At 44.5% G+C, this 24,525-nt stretch overlaps 1 protein-coding gene across 3 annotated transcripts in view; it reads left to right on the top strand.

Annotated features, from left to right (window-relative positions):
* The window catches only part of esrrb (estrogen-related receptor beta), a gene marked incomplete at its 3' end in the record, with an annotated part of 40,455 nt that extends 25,792 nt beyond the window's left edge, over nucleotides 1-14,663 (top strand). For all 3 annotated transcript variants that reach the window (XM_083892913.1, XM_083892911.1, XM_083892912.1), the window contains 4 exons: nucleotides 246-356; nucleotides 617-778; nucleotides 11,763-12,032; nucleotides 14,419-14,663. In XM_083892913.1, the coding sequence (XP_083749039.1) occupies nucleotides 246-356; nucleotides 617-778; nucleotides 11,763-12,032; nucleotides 14,419-14,663 (788 nt within the window). The remainder of the gene's footprint in view (nucleotides 1-245; nucleotides 357-616; nucleotides 779-11,762; nucleotides 12,033-14,418) is intronic.
* Nucleotides 14,664-24,525: the final 9,862 nt, after the last annotated feature.

Raw genomic sequence — 24,525 nt, 5'->3', positions numbered from 1 at the left:
TGGCCGCAAGATATTTTCCCCAAATCATTCATACAAGCTAGTGTAGACACGTTTAAATGGAGGTTTGCTTTTGCATATTGTTGTGTTTTTAACTACTGCAAAAACTATCTACATCTACAAGTGTGTGTGTATATATATATATATATATATATATATATATATATATATATATAATTAGACGTTCCCTTAAAACCTTGCTCTCGCTTCACTCCGTGTCCTTTTTTTTGTCATTTTCCAACCTTCAGGAGTTCGCCTGGACCGCGTGCGAGGGGGCAGACAGAAGTACAAGCGGAGGTTGGACACGGAAAACAACCCGTACCTGGGCTTGACGCTCCCTCCTCCCACCAAAAAGCCTCGTGAGTATCCGCTCCGTCATTAGCTCGCCGTCGGGCCAGAACGCCGGTGAACCTGAGACGACTGGGACAAAGATTCTAGGCCAGACTCTCAGACTCTGCCCGTCTGTGCCGTTAAGAGGCCACTGGTCGAAGCTGTATTATAATAAGTTTCTCAGCTTATGACCGATATTAGACAAGAACACCAGTGCCGCACGTTTCCCATCCATTCGTTTGCATAATGTAATGTGTCTTCAACCTTTAACTCCTGCCTCTGTCCTCAGTCACAAAGATCGTGTCTCACTTGCTGGTGGCGGAGCCGGAGAAGATCTACGCCATGCCCGACCCCACCATGCCCGAGAGCGACATCAAGGCCCTGACCACGCTGTGCGACCTGGCTGACCGCGAGCTGGTGGTCATCATCGGCTGGGCCAAACACATCCCAGGTATTAAGCACTTCTTTTCTAACATCAGTCTCGGTGTTTTTAATCCTAGTTTCTCAGGGATAACTCGGGGATAATTAATGACAGCAGCTCATTCCGCCTCGGGGTGTCTGGAGGGTGGAGATGGTGCAAAAATGGACATAGTTGTGCAGGAACAAATCGATAATAGAGTGGATCTAAAAAAACAACAACAACCCTGCATTGAATGGAGAGGTGGAAAAGCCAATGCATTGTGTGCTGTAATCACCAGGGAGATTTAGAGCAAAGTTCTGGGACCTGGCCCCACTCAAACAAGACATCATATCACACACACACACACACACACACACCTACCTATTGAATTATTGATGGACATAATTATGTTTCGTCTTCACCTCCCATAGACATTCTGATAAACGAGGTGTTAGGTTATGAAAAGCTGTTGAATTAAGGATGCGGCGCCTGATGTCAGCACAGATTTTTTTTTGCCTCCTTCACGACTTTTCCCCCCTCTGATTTTTTGACGGAGAACACGTCGTTTGGCCGCCGCTCCTGCTTTTGCAAAGCGAGGCAGATTCTCCTTGATCTCGAGCCTGACCCCCTCATAACTCTATAACATTACAGTGCCGGGTAACAAACTAAATGAACGCGTCCCTCGGCGGCATCCTCCGTAACCTCTGCTTCTCATCAGCATAAGTTGGACGTGGGCAGACGGGGAAAATGTGCAGCATCACTTCAGTTTTGATGACACAAACACACACTCAGGCCCTTGATTGATCATCATATCAATTAATTTCATCAATTCCCCTTCATACATTGACATTGAGGTGGACTCTCTCTGACCTCGGTGCAGGTGCGTTTTGTTCTGAAAAGGTATTAGGCTCCTTCTCAGAAGGAGGCGTATTAATCAGGTACAGATCTGATAGTAAGGAGATTAGAGATGGATATGCTGCCAGCCTCTGGCTTCAGCCTTGGACCCCTTACGCGTCCTAAACGGTTTGGATCACCCCGCGCAGGAGTCCTTTGCGTGGTCAGCAGCCTGAGAGTTTAACCAAGGAGCTTACGTAGGGATTGGATCAACAACTTGACCCGATAACACACTCTCTCGTCGTCGTTGTGACCCAAAAATGACACCGGGGATGCAACACAGGCGCTGAAACGGCAGCGTTCCCATGCTAGCTGCAAACTATAGACTCACTAACACACACTGCAATAAAATGCAATAGAAAAAAAATTATTATTTGAATTTTTTAACCTCATTTACCATTGATTTATGTTTCTCAGTGCATCTTTCTACGCTTAAAAAGTTTTACCTTACATCATCCCACCCGGATTGGATGTGTCATAGGGCTGAAGCACTGTTAATCAGATTATACTAACACGTCTTGTACAGTGGATAGATTTATAATGTAAATGGGATTTGCCCAGCAGATTGGGATCATATAACCCCAAAAACTTGAGTCGGTTACATACGGTGTGTGCAGCACCTTCAAGACGTTGGAATTTAAGCTGCTGCGTTTTTAAACTCGTTGCCTACAATCACACGTATTATTTTTAGCTCTGACAGAATAAAGACCTTCACTTCAGAGAGAGCGACAGTGTGTGTCCCTTTGGTGGCGTCTGTATTAGGACAGTGAGTTTCCTCTGGCCATGAAATGGCTGCATAATTGAGTTGTACATGGCTGAACCTGATCAGAGACGGTTCACTGGCTGAGTGAGGGACTCGCTGCACTTACACTCCGTGCACCATCGGTACCCCCAGGGCGTGGCCCTGCCATAGCCCCGTTTCCTACCATATTTCCTAACCTCCCATCGCCTCCGGGACAAAGACAGGAACAAGGAGTATAAAACTGATGATTGCATTCTGATAGATTTTTTTTTTTTTGCGGGCCTTGGGCGAAGGAATTAAAAAGATTAACAGTTCATTATGAAGTCCACCACATTGATTAGGGGCCATTGACAGACGCCGGGCCAGCGACTTAAGTCCAAACGTCACAATTTAAATGTCAGGAAGATTGGCAATTACCTTCTCCCAATTGATTCTTAAATCCACCCCCTCCCTTCTTTATATGCTAACATTTAAAACCACGTTTCAAAGGGCTGTAATGTGGACCAGAGTGGCACTATAGAGTTTTAATTGGAGGGTGAAAGGAGGACATCAAAGCTCGATCATTAGCATATCATTGCCTTTCAGGGTCCAATGTCAACTCTGTCATCTTTAGCGTACCACGAAAGGTTAGTGTGCACGCATGAAGGGTTAGGGTTAGGGTTTCAGGTGCACTCGTGACTGTAGTTTAACGAGGTAGATATTGAGGTAAGGGTTAAGGTAAGGGTTAAGGTTAGGGTTTCACGTGCACTTGTTACTGTAGTTTTTCAAGGTAGATATTGGGGTTAGGGTTTTAGGTGCACTTGTTGCTGTAGTTTAGCGAGGTAGATATTGGGGTAAGGGTTTTGGGTGCACTTGTTACTGTAGTTTAACAATGTAGATATTGGGGTAAGGGTTTTGGGTGCATTTGTTACTGTAGTTTAATGAGGTAGATATTGGGGTTAGGGTTTCAGCTGCACTTGTTACTGTAGTTTATCAGATGTTGAAGACTGCTCAGTCTGTTCTCCCACTGCTGGCTTGCCCTCATTCACAATTTGCCTCTGATTAATTGCTAATCACTGCCGAGCTGCGTTCGGACTCCAGTGTCGCCGCTTTTCAAATAGCACCGCGAAGTCCAACGCGGCTGTCGCCGTGGGGAGCAAGGTCATTAGGAGCATTGGTAGGGGGACGCTGACAGATGGCTTGTTGCTCCTAAGGTGCTAACAACCTTTGACACACATAGCAGGGCTGTGTCCACCCCTGTGCCCCCCCTGTGCCCCCCCCCCCCCACCTTCCATCACATAAAGCTGCATTTCACTCTGTCCACGATGAACTAAGTAGAGTGACGGCTTCAGTGCACTCGAGCCTGTTCCACCACCCTGACACTGATGTGTTGGTCAGGGGGTGACAAGGTACTTGTGTGACCCCTATGCCACCCCCCCCCCCCTCCCCCCCGCAGTGGGAATGTCATGTGTTCATATGTAAAAACTGCTATGCATGCTGTGTATTCAGGAGGTGCTTGTTATTTCGTGTCGGCTCGCTTCCATCCCAGCTTCCCAGGCCCAAGTGTTTTCATGTGGGAATTCTCTGAAGGGTGAGGGGCCAAGCAAACATTGACACTCTGCTGCTGCTGCTGCTGCTGCTGCTGCTCTTACACAATAAAACATATTTTTGTTTTGGCATGTCACCACTGGAATGTCAAATTTCTAGCGTAAAGATTAATTTCCTCCACAGTTGTTGTTGTTCCGATGTCCTTTTCTGTGTCGCATTTTCCCCGCATTATATTCACGGGCAGATTAATCTAATGAAACAGGATGGGTTGCATTGTTCTATTTGTTATTGGCGGTTTGGGAATATTCATCATCCGCACGTTTATTGGATTCCGGCTCATCAGCGCCGGCGTTTGACAGACAGCCGCCTGTCGTGTTAGTTGTTAGCAAGGAGGCAACGATGTTAAGAGGGGAGATCGCAGCCCCCTTGTATGTTGTCGTGTTTGTGTCAGCTCAGCCCTCCGCCATAATCACCCACCCACCTATCAGCCCTCCCTCCTCCTCCTCCAGCCCCCTCCGGGCTCCTGTTTTCTCTTTGCCATTAAATTGTGAAATCTACTTACTGTGTTGCCAGCTTGATCCCACTCAAGCTGCGTAATCTCCTTGTAATAGAGTGTGAATACTGCCCGGCAATAAATCAGCACCTCATCAGCGCACTATATTAAATATAGACACCAACAGACAGCTCTTAGTATATTCAATTTACCCTCTCTGACGTAGGCTTCAGCACGGGAGATAAAGATAGATTGAACAATCAGGTGGATGCTGAGGCCTGGACTTGGGGAGGAAGGCAGGAGAAGCTGCAGGGAGATTGAGATGCTGGGGGGGGGGGACGTATCGGAGGCTTTGTTTTGTTACTGTGGTGCATGAGCAGGTACAATCAACGTCACATTTATTTAGGTTTAGAGTTGCAACTAATGATTATTTTCGTTTTCAATGAATCGTTTGGTCCATAAAATGTTAAAAAACGTTGACCAGTGTTTGTCACACCTGGAAATTACTATGTTCTCGAACATCTTTTGTTATGTGGAGCAAAGAAACAAAGAAAATATTCACATTTAAGAAGCTAAAACAATCAGAAATCTTGGTTTACTAACGATAAAAAAAGCTTCAAACCATTAGCAATGGTTGATGATTAATTTAGTAATCGATTAATTGTTTCAGCTCTTTTAGCTTATATGTACTCAACTCAATTTAAACACGACTTTATTGCATATATTTACATATTTACAGTGCTTTATAACACAAGAGTCAGTGGTGCAGTGTGGTCTATGGGTATTCTGTCAGCACGGGTTGCCAAACCAGCAGCACAATAACCCACAAAAAGAGTTTGCACATGATGATTTTTATTATATTTTGTGTTTTTTTTTTTTTTTTACGAAAACGATAGTTAATCTCTACTCTTTAATTGCAAAAACTAAAATCTCTGTTAAAAAACAGTTGATACGTATACATGCCCATTATTAAATGGTTCTACCCAACTCCTGTACCGTATCACGTAGACCACACCACTGGTGAGAATACATCTGGCTTTAAACACATCGTCCTGGATTAAACTAAACTTAAAATTTGTATTTTGTACATTCTTTTAAACCTTTAAAGAGTTTATAGTTTTTCAAATTGAAATCACAATTCGAAAAATGCGCTTAGTAAATCGCAAAAGGCTGTAATTTTTGATAATAATGAATGTTGTGATTATTAAACTGAAGCTTTACTCCACTTGGAGCTCGCTCTACTAAAATAACACGTCAGAGTATTAATTTCCAGTCAGAAAAATCACAATTACCCGAATCTATGTAGAATATTTGATATAAATTGTTTTGTGGAGGAAATCTCTCTCTCTCTCACTCTGACGCGCCTCTCTCTCTCTCTCTCTCTCTCTCTCTCTCTCTCTCTCTCTCTCTCTCTCTCTCTCTCTCTCTCTCTCTCTCTCTCTCTCTCTCTCTCTCTCTCTCTCTCTAAGCGATCGTCCCTCATTAGGCGACGTTGCTCGACGGCAGTGGAGATAAATTATGTGTAATTATGGCGATGATTAAAGCCTGATTCGTCGTGGCCCTTTTGTGGCTGAGGAGAGGTTTGTAACAGTCAGGGACCCTGGGGACGCTTAAAGACTCCCCCCCCCCCCCCCCTCCGGCTGAGGTCAAGAGGTCATGGCTCCCAGATTAAAACAAGGGGGGATTACTGTATCCGATGCTCTTCAACCTATTAATGTTCACAGGGCGCGGGGTGGTCCAATCACCCATTATTCTACTTAACAATGGGATAATGGTGCTGGTTATCAGGTTGAAAAGAAGCTATGGTTGATAGATGTGAGCAGAAAGATGAACTTAAAATGACGGAATGATCGTGAAAAGCTCGCAGCAAACCAGAGCTGTTTGTGTTTGCTCGAGACTTCAGGTCAAATTTATTTACGTCAAGCACAGCGATTTATGAGCGAGCGGCTATTGATTGGGTCCTGATGCTGTCATGTAAATTCAAGGAGAATCATCGGCGGCAGCTGCACAAACCACATACACACACACACACACACACACACGCACGTCTTTATGAAGCTGCCATTCATTCCTGTGCTGTGGTTCTACGTCGTATTCTGTTGTGTGTTATTCACTCCAAGGGGTGCGATATATATACTACTGTTAAAAAGTTTGGGCTCACACAGAAATGTGAAGGAAAAGCACTTTTTTTCAATGAATATAACATTAAATGAATCGGAAATACACTCTATACCAGGGGTCTCAAACTCAAATGACCTGGGGGCCAATGCGCATCTATTGTGGTCAAGAGGGGGCAGGCCTAGAGAACAGAAAGTGGGAAAAAAGACTTTTATTTTAAATTACATTAAAAACAGTGTGGACAACTGTAATTAAAATTCGTACCAGGAGCCGTTTTCGGCCACTGCCATTCGTGGCTCGGGCCTTAACAAGCGTATTTATATATGTAATTGAATGTTGTATATGATACATTTAATAATGGGATAATTCTGACCAAATGTCTTATTATTACTGTTATAATAAACATTGCTAGCAAACATATATTTTATTCTATCACCACGCTGGCAGCTGTGACTCAGCTACACACTGTATTTTAAAGACGGTGAGGTCGTGGGCCATTGGGGGGCCGCCAGTTTTAGACCCCTGCTCTATACATTGTTAATGTGGTAAATGACTATTCTAGCTGCAAACGTCTGTTTTTTAATGGAATATGTACATAGGTGTATATATTCCAGTGTTCTGATGGTACATTTGTTTGCAAATTGCGTTAGAAGGCTATTGGATGATTAGAAAACCCTTGTGCAATGATGTTAGCACAGCTGAAAACAGTTTTGCTGGTTAAAAAGATGTTGTGACTATATTTTCTACTCATTTTGAAACTCTTTTGATGAATAAAAGTGTGACAAACTGTACAGGTGAGCCCAAACTTTTGAACGGTTGTGCACATCGTTGTTGTTTCCCCGTTTTAAAGTTGTATCTAAAACGAATAGAAGCTTTGATATAAGATAGGGTTTAATACAGCATGATACCCTCCAAACGTTCAGTCTGAGGTAGAAAAAGAGAGGCCGTGGTGAACCTCTGGGGTCCTGTTAGGACCAGTTTTACTCCGACTGGAGCCCGGAGAGCACTTGACTTGGCTGAGGTGAGATTGCCTCTGGGCAGAAGTCTTCAGGGCCTGCTTGTCCTTCTGATAGCTGCTCCATGATAGATCAGCCTCTGTCCAGGCAGAATTACTCTCTTTCCTCTTTCTATCGCTCCCTTCCCCCTTTTTTTTTTTTTGCTCCCTTTCTCTTATCTTTCCCCTCTGCCCCATATCTTCTCCTCTCTTTTATCCTCCCATTTCTCTCTCTCTCTTCACTGCAATTCCCCTCCTTCCCTCCTTCCCTCCCTCGCTCTGTCTGCTCTGTTGTCTGATTGAGGTTGAGTTACGAGGGGGCTGCAGCTGGAGGGGGCCACCGTGCCTCGTAATTACATCTCTTTTTATTACCCGTGCTAATGGCCCTCGGGGAGAGAGGGAAACAATAATAAATTAATAGAATATGAACTCGAGCTCAACAGAAAAATCTCCAGCATTTCATTTTTGGACCGTCCTGTGCTCTGGCAGATGAAACGGCGAGCTGATTAATCTCTACAAGCGGTTTGAAGCAGCCGTCTGTGGGTTTGGGCTTCAGCCCCCTCCCCTCCTCCCCTCCACCCCCTCCTGCCAACAGCCGAGGGCCTTTGGGAAGATAAAGGAAGAGATGATGGTTTTTGGCCTCTGTTGTTGGTCTTCACTGGTCTTGTTTTCACCCTTTGAGCGATGAATGATGGTGTGCCGAGGCAGTTAGTGGTCAGCTCGTATCCCCGGTTTTCCTCTGTCATCTTTATTTATTTTTGTTCCCTCCGTCTCGATCGCACAGATACTCGGTGATTCGCTTGCACTGGGAATTTGAAAATTAAAAATCCTTGAAGAAATCAATCCTGTGTATATAAAAAATATATATATATATATTTTTTAAGAGTAGTGCTAGGCACGTTTATGTGCCACTCTCCGTTTACTAGTTAGCTGCGTTAGCTCTTTTAGCGCTATTAGCGTGCCTACAGTCAAACTGGAGCGGCAAAAAGAGCAGCGCTACAAATAACTAGCGTACCTGTGTACTGCGTAAGTCGCGAGTCGCGTAAAAATTACGCCAAGCGCGTCTTTTTCCCGTCAGTTGTCATGGAAAACGCGTCATCATGCGTTAACGTGATCATGTTTATGTGCCGAGGCACCGGCTTCCAGGCACCATTTACCAGTTAGCTGCGTTGGCTCCTTTAGCGCCGTTAGCACGCCTACAGTCGAACTGGAGTGGTCTGTTTATTATTTAACGAAAAGAGCAGCACTACAAATAACCAGCGTACCTGTGTACTGCGTATGTGTGCCTCTGTTTTTAAAGTTTAGCCTTACTTTAGAGACTCATTTTAACAAATGGGGAGTCACGTAAAACGTAATAAATCGAAAAAGACACTTTAATGTCATTCTGGAGTAGAATCGTAGCCCCAAAATCGTAATCGATTTGTGTGATGGTAAAAGATTCCCACCCCTAAAAAAACCCCAAAACGCTGCTTTGTTATCTCTGCATTCCTACGACAACACTTTCAGACGCCCGCCGGTGCACTCAGCAGTGGAGTGGAAAAAGGGCCTTCAAGAGCGCAGACAGGCCTGTCTGATTTGGTCAATATTGTGTCATGTTTGGTCAAACTCCCGCCAAGGCAGCGAACTGGAAGTGAAGATGTAAATATTGATATTTCATTAGAGGAAATCACCCACTCCGACGGCACTTAACCGGGGGGCCACCTTCAGAGTGCGGCGGCCGGAGCGCACCGCGTGACCCGCGGAGTCGGGAAGTCACTTCATTACTCGATTAAATTGAGTGGAAAAAAAAGGCGAGGCGACGACACGAGATCCCATTTGGAGCGATAATTTAGGCCCTGAAGAGAGAGGTGGGGGGGGAAAACACTACCTCTCCATCTCACAACACTGGATTAAATTCAAGGACTTTTAGCGTCAAAGGTAATTGCAGGCTGCCCGCGCTCGCATGCGCGCATACGGCCGAGAAGGTGTCTGCCGCTTCAAAAGCCCTTCACACGGACGCGGGGCGGCTGTCACATTGCCAAGCAGCGCTTTTTAGTTTTTCCGCTTGGCTTCCGTCTTGGCATTAAAAGGCTCCACAGATTCCTTACCTGTGATTGTGATGCCAACCTGATGCGGGCAATCAAGGCGGCCGCGTACGCTTGCGTGACAATTTCCCCTCCGGCCAGTCCACATTCTGTCCGACTTAATGACCACGTATGCAGACAAGGAAATCACACAACACGGGGATTTTAAAGGCGCCTCGGTACGTTTTACAAAATACGGCTTATTGCCTCGGCGGGTAATAGTTTGGGTGTTTTGAGTGCTTTTTTTTTCGGCACTTTGCTTTGTTGGGTCTAATTTGGACTCTTCAAACCCTCCTGACCAGTCCGGTCCGGTCCGGTCCGGTCCGGTGAGGCGGCCTTTCTGTTAGCACTCTATTCTACTAACTATTGATTCCCCTTCAAAATGTGAAGGCCCTCACATTCTGATCACAATCTGTTAATTAATGTATCCTGCAGCTCTTTCCCCTGCAGTGGTCATCACCACGATAAGAGTAATTGAACACTCAGGTACCACTCTCACTGCCACTTCCTCTCTCTCTCTCCTGCACACACACACTGTCCTGCTTCTTTTTAACTTTCTCTCACGCCTCCTCATCATGTCTAAAGATAAACATCAGGCTGCAAACCCCCACTGAGAAAAAACACGGTCGCATGTACACGGCCTCGGCCGACACTGTTCCTGTTTTTCGGCCTCTTAATCGTGCAGTTGTTGCATTAAAAGTCTTAACGTGCTGTCAGAATGAGTCGCCTCCAGGTGAAAGAAGCGAGGGGAGGTGGCAGAGATGAAGGCGGTGAGGTTGTGTGAGGTTGTTGGCGCAGGTTATTGACAGCTGAAGGGTTAGCACAAAGCTATCTGTGGATCTGACCCTCGTGCTCTCGCCTTTTTCTTTATTTTGCTTCGACCCGTCTTTACTTTAAGGTTTCCCCCCCCCCCCCGACTCATCTTTGCACTTTTTGATGTTCTATTTTGAGCGTATATGTATTGGAGTCAACTGTTATGATTAATCTGTACGAAGATTTCTGATTGTTTTAGCTTCTTAAATGTGAATAATTACTTTATTTCTTTGCTTGACATCGTCATTTTACGGAGCAAACGATTCATCGATTAATCGAGAAATGAATCGACAGATGAATCGATTATTGTCGCGGCTCTGCAATTAATCGTCAACTGTTTTGATCATCGATTCATCAGTTTGAAGGTTTTTTCATTATTAAAACAAGATTTCTGATCGTTTTAGCTTCTTAAATGTGAATATTTCGTTCGTTTCTTTGCTCCACATAACGAAGAAATCATAAAAACTGAATAATTTTGGTTTGTGGACAAAAACAAAGACATTCCACAACATCATTTTCTGACATTTTATAGTAGGGATAAGATATGATAAGATAATGTGATAATGTGATCACACAAAGGCAAACTTAAGACAAAAGTTAACGTTTATTCATTCAAAACAAAAACTTACAGTTACAAAAATAAACTGTACACAAATAACACAAACTGGTGTTTTGTGTGGTTTTTCAAAATAGAAACTTTACTTTTTTTTCAAAAATTGATTTTTGAAGTTTATTAATCAATTCAGAATCGTGGATGATTAGAATTGTGATTCCTATGTGAATCGATTTTTTCCCCCCAGCCCTATTTTATAGACCAAATCGAGAAAATAATCTTTATTTGCAGCTCTAATATACATATAATACATATACATATATATATATATTGAGGTGTTGAAGGGCAGGAAGTGACAGTGTTTCGATGCTCGTGAGCCATTTTGGTCTCATCCAGCTGCTGTTAGAGAATGAGACCCCGGCTTTAAAGCAGACCATGTGAACCCAGCGCCCTCTGCCTGTGTGTGAAGGTGTTTATGCACGTGTTTGTTTGTCTGGCGTAAATATAGACGTACATACTCTATGCATTTTTGTCTCGTTTGATGTGTGTGTCATCACCGCTTGTGTTGTCATGTCATGTCATGTCCTCAACCCCTTCCAATGAGAACGTGTCTCGGTTGCTAATCCCCCCCCCCCCTCTCCTCCTCACACCAATAGAAGTGTGACAGGATACATGGCTTTGTGAATCCCAGACCTTTGCACCGATTTACTGTCCTCACTCTCTCCGTAAACCCCACTCAAGTGCCGTGACGACAGGCTTCAAAGAGAACCTTCCCGTCCTCTGTGAATTTGAAATGAAACTGCGCGCACTCGCTAACATGGTGCTTCTTCACTTCCAGGCTTCTCCACGCTCACGCTGGGCGACCAGATGAGTCTACTGCAGAGCGCCTGGATGGAGATCCTCATCCTCAGCATCGTGTTCCGCTCGCTGCCCTACGAGGACGAGCTGGTCTACGCCGAGGACTACATCATGGACGAGGAGCACTCGCGGCTCACGGGCCTGCTCGACCTCTACGTGTCCATCCTGCAGCTGGTGCGCAAGTACAAGAAGCTCAAGGTGGAGAAGGAGGAGTTTGTCACGCTCAAGGCCATCGCGCTTGCCAACTCGGGTGAGGGCAATTCATATGCTGACGTCCCAAAACTATCTATATGTATATATTTGTTGTGTTTTCCATTAAAAGTCGCACTTTTATTCACCAAAAGAGGTGCAAAATAGATCGAAAATATAGTCAAGACAAAACAATCATTATCAAAACTGTTAACAGCTGTGCTAACATCATCGCACAAGGGTTTTCTAATCATCCAATAGCCTTCTAACTCCATTAGCAAACACAATGTACCATTAGAACACTGGGAATGGGCCTCTATACACCTATGTACACAATCCATTAAAAAACAGACGTTTGCAGCTAGAATAGTCGTTTAAAAAAAGTGATTTTCCTTCAAAAATAAGGACATTTCTAAGTGACCCCACACTTTTAAATGCTAGAGTATATGTTTTCTCTGTGTAACCTTTAGTTTGGAGCATGAGATGCAGAGAAGATAAGGTTATAATGTTGTGGTATTTCTCTATCTCCATAACGGTAGCTGCAGGGACACAGCAGCCACGGGGAGATAAATTTAGCATTTCATTAGCAGCTTTCACAGGGACCTGTCAATAAAATGTGTTCAGTCGAATGGAACGAGTATCGGGGGGAGCGACGGCGGCGACGCCGCTATTGACAGAGCCTTCTTTTGAGAGGACTCAGGACGCCGTCCCCTGTCCGGGCACCACGGCACGGCTGCGCTTTGCCTTGTTTTTGTCCGAGGCTGAAAAATGAAAAATGCTGATGGTGGAGCTTTGCTTTGAGACAACACAGGGAGGAGAGGGAGGAGAGGGAGGAGAGGGAGGAGAGGGTGTCCGGAACGTTAGAACAAGGTCTCTCGGAGATCGCTCTCCCGGGAGCAGCCTCTGTCTGACAGCTGTGAAAATTCATAGCGATTGATTTTGTAATTAGCAGTTTATCAATCGCATCGACACGGGCTCACTGATGGATTGCGAGGAAATTGTTTCTTCAGAGTTGTTTTTTTTTTAAGTCTGCCCCTCCTCCTCCTCCTCCTCCTCCTCCTCCTCCTCCTCCTCCTACAAGCGGTCTCCTGGCCTCTTCCCCCCCCTCACATCTGTTCAGATGTCTCCGTCTCTCTTACAGCAGCGCTCAAATCAAGTTTTATTGCTAAAAAACAAAATCTGGGTTTGATTCGAGCCTCCGTGAAACGAACAAGAGATAATTATGTCACACTACACCCTACATTTCTTGCCTTTTGTTCTCTCCTCCCTCCTCCCTCACCTCCTCCCTCCTCCTCCCCACAGTCACTTTACAAAACGACCTACTTCGTTTTACCACTGAGGATTTGAAAAAGCAGTCAGGGTGAGAAACGTCTCAAGGTTCTTTGGGAATACAGTTGTTCCAGTCAATGAATTCGGGGGCCAAGTCTGAAAATCTGTTTTTGCCTTTTTTATTATTATTATATTATATTATATTATATAGTCCCCCGCGTTGGTATGTTAAAAATATGCAAACGCCAAGGTGAGTTTAGTCAGGCGGCCAATGACACGCTGAGACGCCGGTTAACCAGCGTGAGGAAGAGGAGTCAGGGAGGAAAAACCAGAGTATACGAGATTATACGAGGGAGCACTGGAACGTGATGTACAGATCTGTTCGGAAAATGTAGGGAAACGTTATAGAAGCCTGAAATTGTAAACTGTCCAATCCAATCCAACTTTATTTATAAAGAACATTAAAAAACATCAGAGAGTACATAAAGTAAATAAAACGTACATAACGAGTGACCTAATAGACCAAAGAACAAACGGCACAAATAAACAGGTCAAAAAGCCAAAATACTGTCGCTAAATCACACAAAAATCACATTTTACACCTAAATGTGTTGAAAGTCTTTGTTTACTCTTCGCACCGCGATCGTCAGAAAGGGGCGTATTGTTCTTTTTTTTTACGGCTTCCAATCCTCTAATGGAGTTCCTGCTTTTGTTTGCGTCCGTCCTTTGGAACACAGAGGTGTTAAATGTGTTACTTACTCAGCAGAGATTGGCTCCTATTCATGCCATTGTTACAGAGCGGCGGGGATAACATTGATTTTCAGTCTCTGTGGTCAAGGGCCACATGAATATCCTGCCCGGTCCAGCAAAGGAATAAATAAATAAATAAAGTAAAGTAAAGCAGATGTTGCCTTTCTTTTATTTTTTATGATCTATTCTTTATCTTGTCGCGGCGCGTGAGTTATATTTATAATGTGTTCCATACCTCGCTGCTACTGACAGAGCCGTAAAGATCAATCACCAGATTTAATTTTGCTTGAGAAAAACCCATTTCCCATCGCTCCTGTTTATATGACCACTGTCTCAAAGTACAAACTCCAAGTTCTTTTCAAATTTGAAAACCCATAAATCTTACACTGCGTCTCTCTCTCTCTCTGTGTCCCCCCCTCGTCCCCCAGACTCCATGCACATAGAGGACATGGAGGCGGTGCAGAAGCTCCAGGACGCCCTGCACGAGGCCCTGCAGGACTACGAGAGCAGCCAGCACCAGGAGGACCCGCGGCGGGCGGGCAAGCTGCTCATGACGCTGCCCCTGCTGAGGCAGACGGCCACCAAGGCCGTGCAGCACTTTTACAGCATCAAGGTGCAGGGCAAGGTCCCCATGCACAAACTCTTCCTGGAGATGCTGGAGGCCAAAGTCTGATCACAGCAGCGTTAGCGTTAGCGTTAGCGTTAGCGTTAGCGTTAGCGTTAGCGTTAGCGTTAGCGACGATACAGAAAGTGACTGTTACTGGACTGAACTCTCTCTACTGGAAACCTGGGACAGTAATAATAATAATAATAATTTAAAAAAGAAAAAAGGAAAAAAATGTGGTTATTAGTATAAATATAAAAATGATGCAGATTAATTTAAAATATATAAGAAATAATATGTACAGTAATAATTTTTTTTTTGTTGGTTTTTGTTAATTGTCATTGCTCCTGCTGTATATAAACAAAATTAGTAGTTCTTGATTTTTGACACTCGCTCATCCTCATAGCTGTGTTTTTGTTTTGTTTTTTTGCCTGGACTCCACCAGGACGAGTGTATATATTTATCATTGGAAGTGCTGAGTGTACAGTTTTAACGTCTGGTGAACTCGGTGGCCAATTTCTCTTTCTTCTCTTTCCTGACGGTGGGGGGTCGGTGGGAAACTAAATTTTCCTAAATGTGAACTCTTGTCCTTGTTGGATTTACCTCTCCAGAGCAGTAAGCCGTGTGTTTTCTTTCTACTCGTCTTATTCTGTAGTAACTCAGCAATAAAGAGGTGGGGGTTTTCTTACATGTGCTTACCAATGCTGCTGTTGCTAAAAAAAAAAAAAAAAGGATTACGCCTGTATATTTCAGATTCACCGCTGTACATGTAGACCCCCGACCCACCCCCCCCCCCCCACCCACCCACATCGCCATCAAAAGGTCCAGGAGAGATTTTCATGTTCAAACAATCACAGGTTCCACATGTCAGCCGATCTATCTATTTCGGGCTCTTTTAAGCCTGCGGTAGAGTCCGGGGAGCAAGGTGTCCAGCATCTGCTCTCACCATTTTAGACACCTCTATTCTTTTAATAGCCGCGCCCCTGCGTTTATAGCGCTAAGCGTACTTCACGCTGGGTTTTTTATTTTTAACCCAGCAGGACGTCGGGAGTACATTAAGGGCCACAGTATACTTCTCCGACTGCGTAACCACGAAGACCCCTCGAGCCTTCGTAGTTCTCCGTCGTGTTGCCGGATACGCACTGCGAATTCCAGCCCAATCAGTAGGGGTCGCTACGCAAGGTTGTTGTGCTTTTGGCTAAAGTTAGCAATGGCGTCCGAGAGAGAAAGACTGTCGTTGCAGTGGAACAACATTAGGGTTAGGGTAACCTGAAATACTCACCTGAAATAAATATTTTTCTGAGAACCATTTTGATCCAGAGAACACTTTAAATCCTTTTCTTCGTGGAACCCTACAAAAGGGTTCCAGGTGGAACCTTTATAAAAAAGTTCTACCGGGAGCCAAAAAGGGTTCTCCTATGAGGACAAGTCGAAGAACCTTATGTGGTTCTACTTTGCACTTTTATTTCTAAGAGTGTACACTTTTAGAAATAAGGATTCCAAAAGGGTCCTTCTACAAGGGCTGAGGTTCTACCCAGAACGCAGTTTTAAGATAATTTGAGGCAAGAAATTAGCCATTTCAAGTGTAAACGACGTATTTGTAGTTTGGCAGCGACGTTGTCGGCGGTGATCAGCTCCGCCCTCTGTGGACGCTCGGTGCGCACAGTGGCCGGCACAGAGCAGCGTTAGCTCGGCCTGTCCTGAGGACCAATCGCAGCCCTTGCCATCTCCGTTGTCCCTTGACGGTGTGAAGGACCCTTAAAAAGTAGAGGCTCTCCGGCGACGTAGAGGGGTCTCCGTAACTTACGTAGAGCACTTTACGCAGGCGTATACTGTGGCCTTAAGACGCGTGGAAAAACGCCTCATGTTGACACGTCGGTGGCCGGTGTCGAGTAACACCTTCCTCACTGGATCTGCAAGCTAGCATCTGGGAGGAGATTTCCGGATGCCCAGGGCACGCACATGTGAATCGCTATGCAAGAAAACATCAAGTGTCATGATGTCCAGTACAAGGTGTGATCTCTGGTGGCTAAAACACACAGACCTCATCACGCTCCCTCATCTCCCGCCGCGTTTAGCATTAGCATTATCCGCTCGTGGAGGGGAATGCTTATACCGAGGGGATATTACGTGGCACTGTCACAACGATATGATACAGTGATCAAAGGAATCCCCCCACCCACCCCAACATTGCAGTAGGGTACGATCGCTGCCATGCTTGAGATATCGGTGGCAATCGCTGATCCAGCGGTCGACATGCCCTTTTTTTAGTACAGTCTGTACCGGCCAAGAATTGCAGGATGACGCCTCCTCCGGCACCCTGTCATCCCGACTTTAATCAGTTAATCACTGTCCGGTTAAGAAGCTCCATTATAGACGAGTGACTCAACATATCTTGAGTTATTTTTTGCAACACAACAGGGACCAGTTCTGACTGAAACCAAGCTAACATGCAGTACCGTAAAGCCCTCCAATCAGAAACATGTATCCCGTAATATATCAGAAAAAGAGCTATATTTGATTTTTTTTTTGTTGTTTTGTGTTGACTACCTGCTTCTGTGCTTCTGCTTGTTTCAATAGGAGTCCAGTGTACAGTAAATTAAAAAAAGGTTTTTGCAGAAACTCTTTACAACTAGTGTTTTCTATAGTGACTCAAAAATGATCGTCCACTACGTTCAAAACGGTCTCCCTGTTTTTTTTTTTTCTTTTTAACCTGTGGCACTGTGTTCGGTAAAAAGATAACATGTCTTTACGTTACAAGTGTGAAAAATGTATCAGCGTCAACAACAAAAAAAGAACAAAAACAAAACAGTAGGTTTGCCGAAATACCATTGAAATAAAGTATGCAGCGTCCTGCTGACTGCTACCTCATGATCATATTGTCAACTTTCTACTCTTTATCGCTGTAAACATTCGCCGTACCTGAGCCGTCCGTTTGTCTCGTTCCCCGACATTTGCTCCTGCCAAAAACAGTTTAATTTACTCCTTCATACACCTGTTTGTAAAGGTAACGCATGCTTCACATCGACCACCCCTCCATTTTGGTTACTAAGCAGGTTTTTTTTGTGTGTTTTTATGAACATAAAGTGCGTCAGGATCGGTCGCTCGATGATTAATTATTGCAGACAGGGGGGGCAGCGACTGACTTCCTGCTTCTGTGCTATGACTATTTATGGTGTGAAATATATCATTTTGGCGATTGTACATTGATGTCTCCGATCACTGGCTCACCGATATCTGTGTAACTTTCACGTTTTGATTTTCAAAAAGGTAAAGGATCGATGTATTAAATACTTCCTGAAATCTCAATCTCCCTTTTTGTTATGATTAAATATGCTGTGAATATTTCCAGGATGGAAGGTTTTATGAATCAGTGTGAGTTTGTAGCACACTGTGAGCTAGCACGTATTAGGGCTAGCATCTTTATGACAACATCTTACACTAGTGAAAAGGGTTAGATTCAAGAGGTCAACTGACGTCAATTCAGAGAGAGACGCGCAGCTAACGTCGCTAAACACAAGTAGCTTCTGGTTAATTCGGAGAGAGACATGCAACTAGCATCGCTAAAAACAAGTAGCCTCTGATCAACTAGCTAGCTAGCATCTTTATGACAACATCTTACACAAGTGAAAAGGTTAGATTCAAGAGGTCAACTGAGGTCAATTCAGCGAGAGACACACAGCTAGCATCACTAATAACAAGTAGCTTCTGGTCAACTAGCTAGCTAGCTAGCATCTTTATGACAACATCATGCATACATTTAAGCTGAATTATACTGTAGTCGTTGAAAGACTTTACCTAAAATCACATATGTGGTCATGAACACACGTCCGTCCGTCCCCCAAAAAAAGTTAGATACAAGAGGTCAACTGAGGTCATTCAGACAGAGACATGCAGCTAGCATGGCTAAAAACAAGTAGCTTCTGGCCAACTTCTTTTGAAGCCTCAAGGTTTGTGATTAGTGATTTTCCTGATGATATGTTGAGGTTATACGCACACATTGTCTCTTATTGGACGGGTCACGCTGTTGCCGGTTTGATTCCCGGTTCAACCAAACTGGAACTTCCTGTGTGTAGTTTGCATGTTACAGTTCCTGTTTCCTGCCAAAAGGAAAACGTTAATTAGACTCTGACACCTGTATCCTGCCTTTCACTCTATGAGTTCGGTTTCTAACCAGTGGTGGCGCCCCCTTGTGGCTATTCTGTATATTCTTACTTTCCTAGTTGGTCTCATGAAAACAATGCTTGATTTTTATATTATAGTCGATGGTTAAACACCATGAAACAGTAGATTTTGTGTATCTTGAGTGGATCGACGTGGATTCAGGGGAGGGAGGCGTAAGTCAGTCAAGTCAGAGATTCACGCAGACCACCCAACCAACTAACCAGCCATCAACCGCTGCCACTGCAGGGCCACAAGCTGTTGAAAATGGATCCGTCACAGGAAATCGGCACACAGACACGCTAACACTGATGGTGGGGGGGGGGGGAGTGAGGGGCTGCAGCTCCATTATTTCAGGAAGCTGATATTCTAGGGAGTTAAAGTATTCCCCTCTCTATATAATTATAAGAGCCAATTTCCCTTTTTTGAAATAATGTCTCGCCAACTAATTAATGGTAATAATCCTCCGCGTTGGAAACAAACGATGGCGGCGGAGATGTGGAAGACGGAGAGAGCACAGTCGTCAGGTGCCGTGTTTTTAAAACGTTCCTTGTTCCTCGTGCAAATCGCAGATATCGGCCATCGATAAGTTTCCCCGCAGATACAGCGGCGAGGCGATCATTCAGCGCCATTGACAGTTCTCCAAAAACACCTCTGATTAGAGTTATGAGGCGGGCTCATCGGGATGCAGGCCCCCCCCGCGTGAACGGCCGTGTATTGCTTAAGTGTGTTTCATTATTCCCAAAGCAGCGTTCATGATGGCGGGCGGCGGAGGGGGGGGGGGGGAGGGGGCGAGGGGGGGATTACACGTCAGAGTGAGTGATTGGGTTTGAACAGAGCTGCTGCGTACACTCAGAATCAACCCAGGGCTCGAATTACACTTAGGTTGAAAACGGAGCACGCAAATGCCCAGGAGAGCTGGTGGCACAGAAATGAAGAGTGGGCCACCATCTTTCTCTCTGTATTCCACACACACACACACACACACACACACACACACACACACGTCTCATCTTATTCTTTTGTCGTATTATATTGTTGACCCCTCCTCCTCCTCCTCCTCCTCCCGTTCTCTCTTGTTGTTTTTTGGATGCACGACCCCTTTTATTATGGGCATTCTTATTGTTCCGCTCATTCTGTGATATTTATTGCTCCATTTGTGAAATTGGAGGCACGGGGCCCCACACCCGACAAGGCTATTACTATTCAATAATAACAAGAGCTGGGCCTTTTCACAACCGTGAGACGTCAGGGATCCCAGACGGAAACATCACCGCGTCACGTAGTGATGGAATCTGCAGTTCATTTCATTCAAATGATTTGTTCAAAAGATTCGTTCAGAAGATTCGTTCAAGAGATTCGTACAAAACTTTCAAAAGATTCGTTCAAAAGATTCGTTCTAAATATTTCTTCACCGAATTGTTCAGTGCTAAGCAGGAGCCCAGTGCCCTTCTACGGGACTCACGTCCTCCCTGAGTGCAGTACGTTCGCGCCGCGGGGTCAAAGAGTGAGTGACGGCGCGAACGAGATTCACGTCCTCAGCCACAGTTCTCCAGTTCTCTGTGTGTCAGTTCGTTCGTTCATCACCTCACTCGCTCCCCGCTTGGCGCACGTTGGCCGAAACTTCACGAGTGAGTGACGGCGTCGGCGAACGACTTCACGAGTGATTCACAGAACGCGGCAGTTCCACTCCCCGGCCGCCACGATTGCTGCTGAGCTCAACTGAACTGAGAAATCAGTTCATGAAGTGATCCCAGTCAGTTCGTTCACTCAAATGATTCGTTCTTTCTAACGAATCTGTCACGATCTCACCAGCACCTTCAGCACCTTTTTATTATCTTTAGTTGTTTTGTTTTTGTTGCTGCTGCTGCTGTGCTCCTCCTCTCTCTCTCTCTGCAGGAGGCGTGGCTGACCTACTTTTCCCTGAAGACACTGGTGATCGTCTACACCTGGGCGGCTCCGCCTCACCTGCTGCTGATCGGCAATCAGAAGGTCTCTTAAGCCCGTAGTTATCGTTGACCTCCTGGTCACCACGTCTCCTGCACTTCTGTGAACCGCTGGTTGTCGTCAGTCGTCCCTTTTCTCCTGGGAATCTCCTTCGTCGACTCCTCTACTGCCAGTGAGTTTGTTCCGTGCTGGTTAGCCACGCTAACCCAGGCACAGCTGCATCGGCGTTACTTCCCTGTTTCTCCCCGTTCACTTCCTGTTGTATTTATCAGGTTACACCAGGGCCGCTCTCTTCATCCCTATAATGCACGGCTGAGCTGCTGTCCTAAAAAAAACCTAAAAAAAAAACGTAATGGCCGACAGCAGACCTTTGTCCCAGTTTATGATTTATGAAATTTAACATTAAAGGTGCACTCTGTAATACATCTAAAGCAACATCCCCCTAATATTTCACAGAGACTTCATGTAACAAACTGAACTCACCAACAACAACAGTACAGACAAAATATTAGCATTAAAAAAAATTTGCAGACTGCAAATCATGTTTTAGCATGTGGCGCCACCTACCAATCATTGCAGTCAGTAGAGTCTCGGCTGCCGAGCAACCACGGGTCGGCAGTTAAGCCCAATTTATACCACTTTATACGGAGAGCCTCTGCGTTGTCTCCGGTTGCACAAAATATTTTTTAAATGTCCGTCAAGGGACAACGGAGACGGCAAGGGCTGCGATTGGTCCGCGTCGCTGCCAAACTATAAATACGTCATATCTTAACACACACGGCACATGTTTAGACTCTAAATGGCTAATTTCTCGCCTCAAAATATCTTAAAACTGCGTTCCGGGACACAGAAAAGTGAGAAACGGCCACTGTTTCAACAACAACATCAGTCTTTCTCTCTTGGACGCCATTGCTCACTGTAGCTAAAAGCACAACAACCTTGCGTGGCGACCCCTACTGGTCGGGCGGGAAATTGCAGTGCATATCCGTCACCACGACGGAGAAGAATGAAGGCTCGAGGGGTCTCCGTGGTTACGCAGTCGGACAAGTATGATGTGGCCTCAACGTCTGAGCGACAACGGTGGGCAAAGCGAAACCTAAAAGACTTCGGTATTTTTGAATTTGAGTGTAGTAACTGTTTTTTGGCCACATTCTTACATATGGCGCCTTTAAATCGCCGACACTGATTTCACTGTTCGGGCAGATAAACGCCGTGGAAATGGAGCAGGAAAAAAAATGCGAAAAAAGGAGGACAAGACCACACTGAAATCACTGCTTTTACACACACACACACACACACACACACACACACACACACACACACACACACACACACACACACACACACACACACACACACACACACACACACACACACACACACACACACACACACACAGATGTGAAGGGTTTTGTTCCTTCATTTGAGATTTATTTGCCCAACTGTATCTTTATCTGTGCTGCTCACTGATATGAAGCTGTGGGGGGGGGAGCAGAAATATTTCTCTGTGTGTGTGTGTGTGTGTGTGTGTGTGTGTGTGTGTCTCCCCTCTTTATTGCCTCTGCCATGTATTCACATGTCCTTATGGGCTTTTCCAATTTAACCACTGGTTTGGAAATAATGAACGTAGATCAGGAGAACTGATAAACACAGATCTGTCCGTCAGACGGAGGAAAAAGTCCTCACACGATGGTTTGCTCGCTCGTACTTTGCGACGCGTTAAGCACAATCGCCTGCGTTATTACCGTGGACTGAAATTAAGACGTTCATACTGTACCTCATCTGCATTTCCTGTCCATATTTAAATAGTTTTGAATTATTCGTATATTATTTACTTAATCTACACTAAAAGTTTGGCCTCATCTATACAATTTGTGTGTGTTTTCCATTTAAACTAGGCCTAGGTCAAAAGATTAACATTTTTAATCAAATTAATCACGATTAATTATCATTCGTAAATATGCCAGAAAATTCTAATTTTCTCTTTATATTTTTGTACGAACGGAAAGATAAAGTATGTGAAAATATATACATTACATTGTAACCTACATTAAAAGACAATATAAATATATTGAAATATAAAATACTGTAAATAATATGTAAATAATACTTTTTTTTATTTAATAAATTTAGTAAAAAAAAAATACATTACACTGTAAATAACTCACATTCTAAACTTTACACAAAAGTATAGAAGATAAGCTAATATGTGATAAGATAATATACGATAAGATAAGCTAATGTACGATAAGATAAGCTAATATACAATAAGCTAATATACGATAGGATAAGCTAATAAATGATAAGATAAGCTAATATAAGATAAGTTAATATGGAAATGGTTTTCTTGGGGGTACTAAACCAACAGCAGACTGTGAATAACTCACATTATAAACTTTAAACAAAATAGTAGTATAGAAGATAAGCTAATGTGCGATAAGATAAGCTAATATATGATGAGCTAATATACGTAAGATAAGCTAATATGCAAAGGGTTTTCTTGGGGGTAATATAGCCTACCCACAGCAGGCAATTCCTCATCAGCACCTTTTAAACACTGCTTCTACTAGTTAGCGTTAGCATCAGCTAGCGCTCTGATGCTAATGTTAGCTGCTGTTCAAGTCAAGTGTCCCCATTAGTTAGACAGGTCAATAACAGCAGTCAGTTTACTGTTAATGTTATGGTTAATTTAATGTTTAATGTTATACTCATTGAAAAAGTGCTATTCCTTCAAAAATAAGGACTTTTCTATGTGGGGGGGGGGGGAGCGGTCAGGCTCAACTCCGGAGGGGGAGAGCAGCGCAGAGATGGCTCTGACCTTTGAGGCATGTCAAGCAAAGGTTAGAAATCTCCACTGGCCTTAAAGCAAATGCACTTGTTTGCCATAATGGAGAAAGACCCCTGTCTTTTTCCCCAGCCAGAGACCAGGTCTGGTCCCCAGAGGGTTCCCTATGATGGAATTCAGTCACACACACACACACACACACACACACACACACACACACACACACACACACACACACACACACACTGAGGGAGACTCTGTTGTCGGAAGCTAATTAAATATTCATCCTCCACGCATCAATCCAACCAATCTCAACTTATTTTTTATTAAGTGATGTCATTTCACACGATAAATTCAGACAGGAAGTCACCCGCCCCTAATCCCACGAGATTATTCTGTAGAAATCCCATAAATATTGGTCAAATGCTCTCTCTGTCTGTCTGAGAGGCCTAAACACCATAATTCACGCGCTCATATTCATAAAAAGCGTCACGTATGGAAATTGACAGATCATATATGACCCCCCCCCCCCCCGTGAATTAAATATCATATAGATCACGTGTTTAATGTCCTTTTCCGCTCTTTTTTTCCTCGCCCGGAGGTAAAAAAAAAAAGGAAGCCTTGACCAGGTAATTTACAGTGTTATGAGACGAGCGCAAAACACGCTGTAAATAAATAAGATGCGACGCCTATTTCCTTTTAGAACAGGAGGGAGGTTATAGACGGCCCTGTTCTTCTTTGTGTGGCATGCGTATATATCTGTATATCACCCAGAGCAGGGGAGGCCGCAAATGCAAGGGGGCCGAGGGGGGGGGGGCTGGTTTGGGCGTCAAGCGACACTAGACGCAGTCCATTTGCTAATTTCAATATGGTCCCCGCCGTCTGTGTTGGTATGGCCTTGGGCACGGTCGCAACCCCCATCTTAGTGGTTCCCTCCCCGGTCTGTCCCTTGTGTCCCTTTGACCTTGCACAAACAGCACACACACTCACACACACACACACACACACACACACACACACACACACACACACACACAC

This window comes from Microchirus variegatus (assembly GCF_963457635.1).
Source record: "Microchirus variegatus genome assembly, chromosome: 7".
In the NCBI taxonomy this organism is placed as follows: domain Eukaryota; kingdom Metazoa; phylum Chordata; class Actinopteri; order Pleuronectiformes; family Soleidae; genus Microchirus; species Microchirus variegatus.
The sequence above is the reverse complement of the archived record's forward strand: the minus strand, read 5'-3'. Positions and strand labels throughout refer to the sequence as shown.